This window comes from Procambarus clarkii, chromosome 21 (genome assembly GCF_040958095.1).
Source record: "Procambarus clarkii isolate CNS0578487 chromosome 21, FALCON_Pclarkii_2.0, whole genome shotgun sequence".
NCBI lineage: Eukaryota > Metazoa > Arthropoda > Malacostraca > Decapoda > Cambaridae > Procambarus > Procambarus clarkii.
In genome coordinates, this window is record NC_091170.1 from 11,462,557 (window position 1) to 11,476,867 (window position 14,311).

Below are 14,311 nucleotides of genomic sequence, written 5' to 3' on the forward strand. Positions count from 1 at the left end.
ACCTCCAAACGAGGTAGAGTAGCCCAGTCAAAATATATTAGGCTATTAAATTTATATTGAGCTCCAAAACATGAGTCAATATCCCAGTTACATTAGTAACAACTATTTTCCACCAGAACAGCCTTTAACCAACAAGATGGATACGGCTGACAAAATGAAAAGGACCATTACAAAAGGTCACAACAGGTCTGAAAGGTTACTTGACCAGACCAGACAGATTAACAAATGTCAAAATCTGTCACAACAGTCACCTGTTGATTATATTGAGCTAGAAAACTACGTTCAAGTTTGCCTTCTACCGAAAGTAGATTTGGGCAAATCAAAGAACATATGAATCTGTACTTGTCAGAACTTTACACCCCCCCCCCCCAAACCTCAATAGATGAAACTGAACTTGATGACATTGTAAGTAATTTAACCCAGTACGAAGATGATGGACAGGTTTGTTATGACCCTTGACCTCTGGGTATGGTTCCTCTGCTTTTACAGTTGTAAAAAAATATATAATAATACAGCCTTGCCTACTAAAAGTGTCTAGGGTAAATAACTCAACTGCTTACTCAACAAAGCAATAATCTTAGAGTAAGGGTAACAAGGAACATACAAACATATAAATGGAAATACAGGCAGCCAGAAATATTAATGCACCAGAATACAATAACACAATATCATTATATAAGCACTGATCACTATTTTAAAACTTAAATGGATAGATGAGAATGCAAATAATGATCTAACCAGGCAATTAGCTATGTTACTAAACAATACACAGGTATCCAAGACATATCTCACATGTCCACGCCTGCCAGCTCCTCCCAAGCGACTGGCGTTGCTGGAGCATGCACAACATGGTGTCTACAGGTTACCAACTAAAAACCACATGGAACCTCTAGATACTCTGCTATCAGAGAGTAATACTTGAGAACATAATTATAACTAAACTTATATGCATATAACACTGCTAAGGTGTAATTAAGAAATTAAGTACAATCAATAAACAGGAATAATTACAGGGGTGAATCAGTGACGCTAGCTGGATACACTGCACGCATTACTGGAACATCCCAAATGTGGTCATCCCCCCACGAGACACCACGGTCTTCCCCCACAGGAATGAAAATGGAATAGTATTAGCAAAATATTTCATACAGGCACACTACAGTACGCTGCATATAAATCAAACATATTTACTGGAAAACAAATAGATATAATGTTTAAATAACTGAGGAAAGAAATAATGGACATAAATGTTTACCATGATAAATGTTAGAATCAATTATATGGATTCGTAACATCCCTCCTCGTCCTTAAAGAAAATTTAATTAACTTAAGGTTGATTTCATTTTTTGGACTGCAGATGAGTACTGTCGGAAAATCCGACACCATTTAATAATGTCAATGCAATTGCAGATAATATTGCTGCGTTGCATAAACAAGTTACCCATAGAAAATGTAACTTGTAGTGGAATTGTCCGTCTATAGAAAACGGGATATCATTGCCACATACTATTATAAATTCACCAGCTATTCTGCTGGGAATTATTCTTAAATGCATTAGTCTTTGGACTTTTACCATCATAAAAACATCTCATTTGAATTAACTTAATTATCAGTATTAAAGTAGAGTAAATGTGACCTTTCTATCACTTAGTGATATTTGGACAATGTAGGCCAGTAGCGTCAGTAGTGAGGAGGGAGTGGTCAGCTATTGTTGTTTAAGACCAGAGGCGCAGTGGAGCAAAATTCGGCTCCTATCATTTCTCTTGGACGAAGTGTTATGGAAACCAAAGGTCTACCATCATCAACACGCTGTCAACAATAATCAAGGGAAGTGTTCTGCCGAAACCCGTTTATCTAATCATTTTTGGCCATTAATGTCAGTAGATAGGGCGAACCGGTTAGAATGCGAACAGCCTCTTAAAAAAAGGTAATTAAGCCTTGGTCTTTATGATTCATTATACAGTGTTTTCTCTGATATAGCTGTCATATATTAGGATTCTGGCTTTTAGCTAGTGCTCTTTTGACAGGTCAAGAAGAGGAAGCAAACTTTGTGTATCAGTTACTGGGTGACGGAAGCTGCCTCACACGAGGAAATTTGGTGTTTACATCCTAGATATATCTGGTGGACTAAGCCTGCTGTATAATAAGATAAGGAACCTCCTCAATGTATACTAATATATGTAGTTTAATACTGTAGTTTGATTGGCTGCATATATATAAATTCAATATAAACCCCCCTAATGTGTAGTGGATCGATTTGTGAGATTATTGCAGAAATACAGTCCACTTAACATCATACAAATTGCTATCGAAATATATAAATTAACGTAAATATAAATTCATATAAATTAAATATATATAAATCTCATAGGTCGGTTCCCACATTATTTGGTCCTTCGAACCAGATTATTTGGTCCTTTGAACTGAGATTATTGGTCATCTTCGAGTCGGATGACAGATTATTTGGTCATCTTAGTACCGCATGAACCAGTTAACCAGAGGATTCATTAAATACACTGGTACTAGTTGGGTGTGATTTATACAAAGCCAGTCAAAGATGGCAGCTTAGCCTCGACCGAGTTCAAGAGCCCCTCATTTCAGCCTCAGTCAGCGGTTTCAGAATCACCCACAGATATTTGGTGGCGTGTTATTCCGTGAGATGACAGCGCTAATATTGAAGCCAGCCAAATTAGTGGCTGTGTCTTCGCAAGATTGTTCACGGATTTCGTGGTGTTAAATTTCGCGAGAGATTATCCACGAATTTTGTGGAGTTAATTTTGCGAGGTCACTAATAATATTTAATACTTCTTGATAATATTAGAAGCTTCTTAGAGGCTAATTAAGAGGCTATTATCAATAATTGTGTATATTATTTCTCCAAAATAGATAATTATTTAATATATATTGCACTAGTGTTCACAATATAATATTTACCAATCGCCAACCCACATCAGGGTAGGATATACATTGACTATTGTTTATAGATAACCTAGTCCCCTATTACCATTGACTAGTTGAACTATTTATTGTTCATTCTAGTCCCATTATTACCATAGTCTAGTAGTACTATATTGAACAACCTAGCACCATTAATGAATGGTGCAGACCCTATTTTGGGTATAATTGTTATCAACTCGAGTTGAGTTGTGTATATAATAATTTACTTATGATCATTACACCTTTGAGTGATTAATTAAGTGTCTATACCATCCTAGGGTGATATAGAAGAGCTAACCTAAAGGTACTTCCAGTGACAATGGTTTATCAATCAAATCATTAGTGTGTATGATTGTATATATATAATGTGTATTAATTTTAAGTGCTAACCTCTAGTAGAGGTAGGATTATAGCCAAGTGATTGCAGAATTTTACCCTAGGCTACCATTAGTGCTTGTTCAGCATTATGAGCAGCCCAAGTACAAGCCCCACAAAGCTTTATCAACTAGCCAATATGGGTAATGCTGGCAATGAGAAAACTGTCATACATCTTGTACTACAAATGCTGAACTTACCTCAACCTGATCAGACTGCTGACTCATTACAATCCTTCAGCATGGAGTTTGAGTCTCTACTAAAAACATTCTGTCTTAAGGTTGATATAACTACTAGTGAATGGATGACCAAAGTAGTCCTTCAACGAAAATTGTCCAGCGATATACTAGATGAATTATATGTACATCAACATAACACCATCCTGACAGTACAGGACATCACTGAAGGTTTACATTCTGTCATAAACAAACGACGTGCAAATGAGGTAGTTAAAGCCTCATGCAAGCCTTCAGAAATAGAAAATAATAGTCAATTAAAGGGTAAAACAACTACCCCAAATAAACATCAACTAATTACTCTAACATCAAGTTGCAGAAAATCTGACAATGCAGCAGAATCCTTCAAGCCTACTGTTACTAGTTCACCCAAACCGGTAACTTCCAAACGTGCAGTAGGCTGGGGGACATGTATGTTCTGCAAAAAGAAACATTCAACATACTGTTGTGCTAATTATCCAACCAGAGACACTCGTATTAAGCGACTCCAGAAATTAGGGAGATGTGCAAGGTGTCTCAAGTCACACAACATAGACTATTGTGACACCCAATTCAAGACCTGCAACAGGTGTAAAAGAGGTAGGCACCATGCAGCACTGTGCAACCATACGAAATTAACATATTCAAGACCCACGGTGGAAGATAGCATTCCCACCACAGTAGAGTACTGCAAGGTGCAACAAACGAAGAGTGTCCAATCGGCAAAGTCTAAAGGTAAAACGACTTTGCCTACTGCCAAAATTACCATCCTGAATTAGAGGGCCAAGGTCCATACCCGTGGGTTGTTTGACCAAGGGTCCCAGAGAACATATGTCACTAAAAAGTTGGCAGATGAACTACAATTAAGGCCTGTAGCCCAGATGTCATTCAATATCTCAGGGTTTGTAACAGATGCAGGACCTCAAGTCTACCAGGTGGTACAACCATAAGTACGTTTAGGCAGGTACGTCTGACGAGTACAAGCCATTGTGGTGGACAAAATACCAGTAGACCTACAAGTTCAAGGTCTGTGAGCAACAGGCAAATTCCTGAGAAATAGAGGAATAAAACTGGCAGATAATATTAAGTCTGATCACCTCACCGACTTCGGTCTCCTTGTAGGGACAGACTATTGCCATCGATTCATCGGTAGCCCTACTAAATATCGGGGCATAACCATGCTAAATTCTGCAGGAGGCAAGTTACTCTCAGGCCCAGTATTAAGCCTGAGGAGACCTATGCCTGCAGATAAACAATACCAGTAGAAATCTAAATTTGTCAGCTGGTTATATTTTTTCAGTAGCATTATACTAAGGAGATTACAGCTGACTATAGTAACAGAGGTTGATGTTAATATCATCATTTTAAAGCTGAAGATGAGTTCATGAGGCTTCAGTGGCAAATCAGTGAACAGTAGCCTAAACAGCCACAAGTCACTGCGACCAATGTCACTGAACCCACTGCAGTCTCAGAACCATTCTTTACTTTAATGATAGGCTATTCAATCCTCTGAATCAATTAACTAAATTAAACCCCAATAAATATGACGACTGATTTGATACATTTATTATTTAATCAAGATGTATTCCATGGGCCTCAGCATTTATATATCAGTGACCAGTTACCTGAACAAACTTCAAGTTATATCTAATATCACTGATCTCACTACGGTCCCTAAATCATACTTGACTGTAGTACTTGATCACATCCAGTCTTCTGGGTTAAATAATATTTAATTAGGCTTGAATTTTAGCCTTTCAAGAGTTAACAGGGAAATGAAATCGCATTAGACTTCTAACCCTTGCAACTCTGGTACGGGACATCCGTCCAGTACGAACAGATGCACAAATGTGTGATTACTAACTACTAACAACAAATTAATCTAATAATTCGAAGGAGGAGTATCGGTGTTCGTCTGTTCTAAATAGGACTGCGACCCGTGAGCAGCCCACCGGGGAATTATGTCGGAAAATCCGACACCATTTAATAATACATGTTGACAGTCTCCGTGGTGTAGTGGTAAGACACTAGCCTGGCGTTCCGCGAGCGCTATGTCATGGGTTCGTATCCTGGCTGGGGAGGATTTACTGGGCGCAATTCCTTAACTTGTTGCCTCTGTTTAACGCAACAGTAAAATGTGTACTTGGATGAAAAAACGATTCTTCGCGGCAGGGGATCGTATTCCAGGGAACTGCCCGAAACGCTATGCGTACTAGTGGCTGTACAAGAATGTAACAACTCTTGTATATATCTCAAAAAAAAAAAAATAAAAAAATATCAATGCAATTGCAGATAATATTGCTGCATTGTATACACAAGTTACCCATAGAAAATGTAACTTGTAGTGGAATTTTCCGTCTATAGAAAACGGGATATCATTGCCACATACTATTATAAATTCACCAGCTATTCTGCTGGGAATTATTCTTAAATACATTAGTCTTTGGACTTTTACCATCATAAAAACATCTCATTTGAATTAACTTAATTATAATATTAAAATAGAGTAAATGTAACCTTTCTATCACTTACTGATATCTGGACAATGTAGTCCAGTAGCGTCAGTAGTGAGGAGGGAGTGGTCAGCCATTGTTGTTTAAGACCAGGGGCGCAGTGGAGCAAAATTCGGCTCCTATAATTTCTCTTGGACGAAGTGCTATGGAAACCAAAGGTCTACCATCATCAACACGCTGTCAACAATAATCAAGGGAAGTGTTCAGCCGAAACCCGTTTATTTAATCATTTTTGGCCATTAATGTCAGTAGATAGGGCGAACCGGTTAGAATGTGAACAGCCTCTTAATAAAAGGTAATTAAGCCTTGGTCTTTATGATTCATTATACAGTGTTTTCTCTGATATAGCTGTCATATATTAGGATTCTGGCTTTTAGCTGGCGCCCTCTTGTCAGGTCAAGAAGAGGAAGCATGCTTTGTGTATCAGTTACTGGGTGACGGAAGCTGCCTCACACGAGGAAATTTGGTGTCTACATCCTAGTTATATCTGGTGGACTAAGCCTGCTGTATAATAAGATAAGGAACCTCCTCAATGTATACTAATATATGTAGTTTAATACTGTAGTTTGATTGGCTGCATATATATAAATTCAATATAAACCCCCCTTAATGTGTAGTGGATCGATTTGTGAGATTATTGCAGAAATACAGTCCACTTAACATCATACAAATTGCTGTCGAAATATATAAATTAACGTAAATATAAATTCTATATAAATTCATATAAATTAAATATATATAAATCTCACAAATCGGTTCCCACAAGTACAATACTGAGCACTCATAATCAAATCATAATTATTGACACTGAGCTTCCTAATAAAAACATTACATTCTGAACCAATATATAAACGGTATATGACAATTGAAATACAATCAGAATTACATAAGCAACATTCATGATCAAACTGTAAAAAATCACTAATATAATATTTAACAAGGTACATCTCCTTGCAAGAAAAGAACAGTTAGAATCTTAACTTCTGTAGTGAGTTCATTAATTCCAATGGAATGAAATAACTAAATATGGAAATAATCCAAAGTTCAATAGTTGACATTACACTCTTTATTTAAGAACAATTCTCTGTAAGAACTATACAATATACATTTTCTTCAGTACATTCTGAAACAGTGTCTCCCCACTTTAGTGTATCTATTACTGTACACCTTGGATTCTCAACACCTTTATCTCTCCAGGGCACTATCTTATTTTGTACACCCAAATAACTGAGGTAAATTCTCAATCGCTGCTCATCACAACATTTACTCCTACGACCCTCACCACGCTTAGCAAGATTCACAAATAACTTTAGTACCATACATACATCCAAATAAATGACAGTCTTGACAACAAAATCTAATATAGAAGGTTTCCACTTAACTGGTTTCACCCTTAACCTGGTAGTAATCCAATAACGCCACAATGCACACTTTATTAATAAGGAACAGGTTACAACACACCAGCATATCAAGATAAAGTACTTACTCAACATCCTAAATTGCACTACCTTATCTAAACAGATAATACAGATCCAACAATTTTCATCCTGGAGCACTTCAATAAGTAGATATAAGTTACCTGGACTTGGATGTAGTGAACTTTGACAACTACAACTCTGTTTAGGATACCACGAACACTTCCTGAGCTGCAACATCCTGGGTTGTATGAGTGGATAGGTTTTCCACTGGTTTCCACTCTTTTCCTGTAGAGTTAATAGACTGAGATGAATTGCCATTTATGAGGGGTGGTGGAGGGAATTCTCCTTGTGAATGGGGTTGATTTGTATATACCCCTCAAGAACCTCTGGTCTCCAACATTCTGGATCTTCTGTGAAGCAAACAGCCTCGGCCAAATGTCACTAAAAGTAGAAAAAACAGGGTTAGACCACTCCTATACATCCGAAACTTCTTCACTCTTGGAACCCCCAACAATACAACAGGACTTAGAAGTTGACCTCTTATATTGACCCAACAGGTCATATACACAATCGACTTGAGAATGGTCCAGGACGGACCGAAACGTCGTCGTCCCTTCAACTTCTAGTGTGTGGTCTGGTCAACATACTTCAGCCACGTTATTGTGGCTCATCGCCTGCATGTTGACCTCTTATACCTTTTGAAACAGACAAGGAGAACCAGGAAAAGTGCAAGAAACGCCTGTCTGAACTGACTCAGGTGACAACCAGTGTTGTACAAATCATTCAGTCTCTTCCCGACTCTGCAAGAACCATCAGAGTGATAGAACAAGAAAGCTCCCAAACAAGGTAACAACACAAGAACAAGCTCACACCTCCTAACTGTGAACTTTATCACCACACAATCCTTTATAGCCATCTTGGCCTCCCATGAAAGTATCAGACTCACTCTGAAGCGTGGACAACGCTTACTCTGAACTTCACACAGCAAGTGTTTTCCTCCTGGTGACATTGAGCAATTCAGCTTGAGTGTTAGGGGTCTTATCACCTGGTAGATGATAACCAGATTACCTGGGAACCACCCAAAGACAACCTGTAACCATACACACTCATCAGCAAACAAAACATGTGGGATATCCACGTCCCACTCTAACTTGGAACTCACATCTGTTACCTTGAACCTCTGCTTCAAAGTGTGACAAAATCCTACAACACCACTCTGCCTCTGAGAATCAGTACAACACTTGAACTTAACACAGGTTCTGGACACAGATGATACACAGTCCATTGTCTCCAAGGGAGTATGGGTTCTGTGGAACAATAACAGTTTGCATTAAAGCCCTCAGAACATTCTGACTAGCATTCCACAATGTTAAAATATTGATCCACCTGGAACAAGAATAACTGGCCACACCACACTGCAATTTAAGCTTAGAAAAAATATTTTCACTATTAACTGTTACACAAAATTTGCCAAATTGTCCACCCATGACATAATCTTGAGATGCTTGGAGTACTGTCTCTATACAATCTCTAAACCTACTAAGCTGGGTCACACCCTCACAGCCAACTGATGAGGGAGGCTCAATAGGTCTCCATTTGCTCGACAGAAGCTGATCCTTTGGATGATCTCCCACACTCTCCAACAATGGATCTACATCACAGACTGTCTCCTTACTACTCTCAGATATCTTGAGGTTAGGCCTACTTAACGTACACAAAGGCAATGACTAAAACTGGAGCAAGCAGGCAAGTAACTGGTACACAGACTTCCTGTTCCAAACCGTCTTCTTGGTTAGAATAAATCGGGGTCATGGTACCAGACTCACTCGCAACAACCAGGTTGGCCACAAATGAATCCTCAAAATCCACCTCCCGCTTCACCTCTGGAACAAATACCTTGGTAGTAACAGAACTGACAACTGGAAAAGTGATAGAACTGGATTCAGCACAGGTAGGGTAGATAACACTATCCACCGCAACAGGCTGTTCACTCACAGAACTGGACTCAGCACAGGCAGGGTAGATAACACCATCCACTGTATCGGGCTGTTCACTCACAGAACTGGACTCAGCACAGGCAGGGTAGATAACACCATCCACTGTATCGGGCTGGACCAGCACACAACTAGGTTTATTAAACATGATAGGACACTCTGTCCCAATAACGTGACACTTGTCAAAATCATTTCCAACAATAACATCAACCCCAGGGATGGGCAACTGCTCACTAACTGCTACAGTGCACCAACCTGGAGTAATAGTTGATTTCAGGTGAACTTTTACTAATGGTACATGCTGGACATGATCTCCAAATCCCTGCAAAATACTACTTCACCAGTGTCTTCTGTGCCAACATCAGCAAGAACACGGTGAGAAATTAGAGATTGGGAAGCACCAGTGTCCCTCAATAGCTGCATAGGCTTCCAACTTCCACTGGTACAAAGTACTTCGCCAGCAAAGATATAAGGACAAAAATCAATCATCCAATTTGGCTTGACTGGAACAACATTAGAATTAATTACTTGCAACCCCCGTCTCATAATTAGAGCGGTAGGTCTCAACTCAGGGTGCAAGGTAAAACAAGAATTATCCACATGACCTCTTCTCTTGCAATGCATGCAATATCTGCCAGTGGTCGAAAACACCGAACCAACTGCAGGTTTGGACACTACATTATCTGAGGGTGACAACACTGTATGCTGTTTCTCAATTTTTGGCTTTGCAGGAAAAGAGTTCAGGGGGAGTAGGTGAGTTAGCTGGTCTAGTCTGGAAAACATGAGATTTAGGAACATGATAATTACTCTTAGAATTATAAATATTTGATTGTGCTCAAAAAGGCACCTTAGTGAGTAATTCATGTTCGTCTGCTAACTTGGCTAGTTTCATAATGTCATTGGTCTGTTTATGATCAGCTATAAACAATGCTAATTTCTCTGGTAGACAACCTAAAATCTCCTCTGTCACTAAGAGGTTCCTCAAAGTCTCAAAATCTGTAATTGAAAGTGCTTTTACCCATTTATCAAAATGATTAATTTTAACTCTTGCAAAATCAGAAATGGTCTGATCATGTGCTCTCTTTATAACTCTAAATTTCTGTCTATGGGCTTCTGGGATCTGCTGGTATGCATTTATGATCTGTTGGACAAATTTAAATCAAAAGAATTAGCAGCAGGAAAAGATGCAAAATTTCCTGGGTTTTTCCCTTAAATTGTCCTTGCATGATGGCAACCCATTGATCCACAGGCCAATTCATACTGACTGCTAACTTCTGGAAATGCAAAAAGCATGCTACATATAAATCAAACATATATACTGGAAAATAATTGGATATAATGTTTAATTTAAATAACCGAGGAAAGAAATAATGGTCATACATGTTTATCATGATAAATGGTAAGCATAATCAAATATATGGATTCGTAACAAGGTTAAACTTCAACCTTTTAAAAACCTAATCGCTAAAAAAATTAGACACAACGTCTACAAATCTTACAGAACCCGAAGTCAAATTACCCCTGATTAGTCTACCCACATTCTCTGGTAGTGAGATTGAAAGTTGGGATGACTTCTGGAATAAATTTGTGGATGCATTAGGCTCCAAAACTAACATTCCCAAAACAACCAAGTTCACCTATTTACAAGGTTTATTGTGAGATGAAGCTTTGAAAGTAATCTTAAACTTAAATCTGACCAGTGATGGTTATGACCTAGCTGTACAATTGCCTAAGAGCAACTATGAAAACAATGAAAGGACCATTACTATTTTGGTCCAAAAATTGCTGGATCTACCAGCCACTAATAATTCTACAGAATCACTTCAAACCTTTAGGTTAGAACTAGAACCTCTACACAAGGCTTTAAGCCTCAAAGTCCTACTTCAGAGTTCTGAATGGATGACAAGAGTAGTTGTAAGACGTAAATTACCAATTGAAACCTTAGAAAAATTTTGTACTTTGTACAACAAAACCTCTCAGACTATGTCTGAAATCACAAAAGGTTTACTCTCCCTAGTCGAGAAACAAAGAGCCATTCTAGATGGGAAAGGTGCTTCAAACCCTTCTATTAACTTTAATCGTAAACCCTAAAGTACTGCAACTACTGTAGTAAAACCAAATTCAACTAAACCATCTCCTAAATGGAAGACTTATAATGTAGGTACATATATAGTAAACCCTTCAATCCCAGTAGTGAGTGCAACTCCTACCACTCCTTCGACAATGAATAAGTGTCTATTCTGCAATAGTGAACACCTCACTTACAAGTGTAGTACTTACCCAGACCGCAATTCTAGAATTCATCGCCTACAAGAATTACACAGATGCACAAAGTGCATGGGTCCTCATGACCCTAATAGCTGTACTGTCTCCTTTCGCATGTGCAACAAGGGTAGACTCCATTATTCCTTGTGTGGTAATGATCGATCAAGCTCAATGAATCCTCATAAGAATTCCACAAATTCTGCATCCGTACAATATTGTAAAGTACACCAAGATGTAAATGTGCTTATCACAGAGTCGTTCAACACATCTACATTACCTACGGCTCAATTAAAATTAATTAACAAGAGATCTAGGATTTCCACTCATGGTCTCTTTGACCAAGGTTCACATAAAATCTTTATTTCTCAACAGTTAGTTTATCAGTTGAAACTGAAATCTACTAATCGAGAGAACTTAAATATTTCTGGATTCCTAACTAACAGTGACCTCGTGACTACCAAGTTGTTAAAGTGTTGGTATGTCTAGGAGGTTGCACCAGCCCAATACAGGCAATAGTCGTTGACAAGATCCCCTCTGATCTACATGTTACAGGTCTAGGTCATGCAGTCAAACTTCTTAAACGCAGTATTAGGCTAGCGGACCATAAAATATATTCAGACTGCCTCAGCGACGTAGGTATTCTCTTTTAATTAAGCTGACTATTACTATAGATTTATTATCGGATGCACCAGGCAACGAGGTATGAATTTGTTGCTGTCAACTGGAGGGAAATTACTCACAGGGACTGGGGCTGATCTAACAAAAATCGAAATCTACTAGTAATCAACAAAATAATTCAATAGTGGCATGAGTAGGCTTAAAGCAGTCACCACTACAAATCAGAGACGTAACCGAGGATGATGATCCTAATCCCCCTGTTTACAAATTATGGGATTTAGACACCTTGGGTATAGTCCCTGAGCAACCTAGTCCAGACGACACATGGACTTACCAACAATATCTTGATACTGTTATCTATAATGATAAACAATATTGGGTGAGACTGTAGTGGAGGCTGAACCACCCCACAGCTTCCAGTAAATTATTTCAAGGCTTCAACCCAATTCAATTCACAGTTAGTTAGGCTACGGAAACAGCCAGAAAAATTACAACTGTATCATAAGTTGATACAGCAGCACCTTAATAATAAGTTATAGAAGGTCAGCAAATTTATAGAAGTTGTTGACCAAGACAACTATAAATTAGGCCATTATTTGCCACATCATGCTGTCATGAAAGATTCAGTTATGACACCGATTAGGATTGTGTTCAACTGCAGTGCCAAAATAAAGGCAGACAGCGTATCGTTAAATGATTGTCTACAAACTGGACCTAGTCTGACCCAAAGACTGCAAGATGTCTTGTTACGATTTTGCTCCGGCATTTTCGCCTATACGGCCAACATCAGTAAGGCCTTTTTAGGAGTAGGCTTGCAGGAGGAAGATCGTGATTTTACTAAATTTCTCTGGGTAAAGGATCCACAGGATCCTAATAGTGACATCATCACTTATAGGTTTGCATCCGTTCTGTTCGGGGGCAACTTCTTCACCATTCTTACTCCAGGCTACTCTGGATACACATCTAAAGAGAAGTGTAATAGCTACTACAAGACCGAGATTAGCAATAACCTGTATGTCGATAATATCCAGGGAACCACTGATGATGAAAGCAAATTAGTGGTAATTTACCATGAGGCTAATCGTGAACTATTAGGAGCCAAATATGCCCTTACAGTTGTGGGCCTCAAATAGTCAACATCTGAATCAGATAATTGAGAAAGAATTTTCTGATTATAAAGTACCAAATAAATTAAAGGTTCTAGGTATGGAATGGGATACTGCCACTGGCGAATTAAATATTAAGTCGGTGGAAATCAATGATTCCCCCCTAACCATGAGAAAATTACTCTCACATATCAGCAAACCATTTGACCTTTTAGGCCTACTGAGTCCTATTTTAATTAAAGGGCAAACTCCTCATGCAGGAGTGCTGGCAAATTAATATGGGGTGGGATGAACCGTTGCCAGATGATATCCAAAACAAATGGCAACAATTAATTCCAGATTATAACAAACTTAGTATTCTGAATTTTCCTCTCAATGCCTTAGGACTAAACTTATCCACAATTTACATGTATTCTGTGATGCCTCAGGCAAAGTGTATGGCTCAGTAGCCTATCTAGTTAACACTCAACAATAATTTTTTCTACGTCTAAGGCATGAGTGGCCCAAATTAAAAAGAGGTCCTTGCCCCTCTGATCAAAACCCTCAGTAATATTCACTTCGGTGAAATAGTAGTGTGGTCAGACAATGAAGCAGTATTGCAGTGGGTAAAAAACGACAACAAAACTCCCTACGTCAGCAATAGAGTGAGGGAAATTTGAGAACTGTCTGCTGGCTACAAATTGAGACATGTCCCCACCGAGGACAATCCAGCTGATTATTTATCCAAAGTTCAACTTTAAAACAATTAGTTAAAACCGAGATGTGGTTTACTGGTTGGTAAGTGGTCAGTGGCCTAAACAAAAGCCACAAGTCATTGTGACCAATATCACTACTCCTGTTGTAGATCCGAAATCCCCCTCGAGTTTTGGC

General features: G+C 38.6%; 1 protein-coding gene across 1 annotated transcript; it reads left to right on the forward strand.

The window, feature by feature from the left end:
* Window positions 1-12,949: 12,949 nt before the first annotated feature.
* Window positions 12,950-13,468, forward strand: LOC138367071 (uncharacterized). Its single transcript, XM_069328468.1, has one exon. The coding sequence runs from the start codon at window positions 12,950-12,952 to the stop codon at window positions 13,466-13,468; it is 519 nt and encodes a 172-aa protein (XP_069184569.1).
* Window positions 13,469-14,311: the final 843 nt, after the last annotated feature.

Coding starts and splice junctions, on each gene's coding strand:
- LOC138367071 (XM_069328468.1), top strand. CDS start 12,950: ATGAAAGATTCAGTTATGACACCGATTAGGATTGTGTTCAACTGCAGT.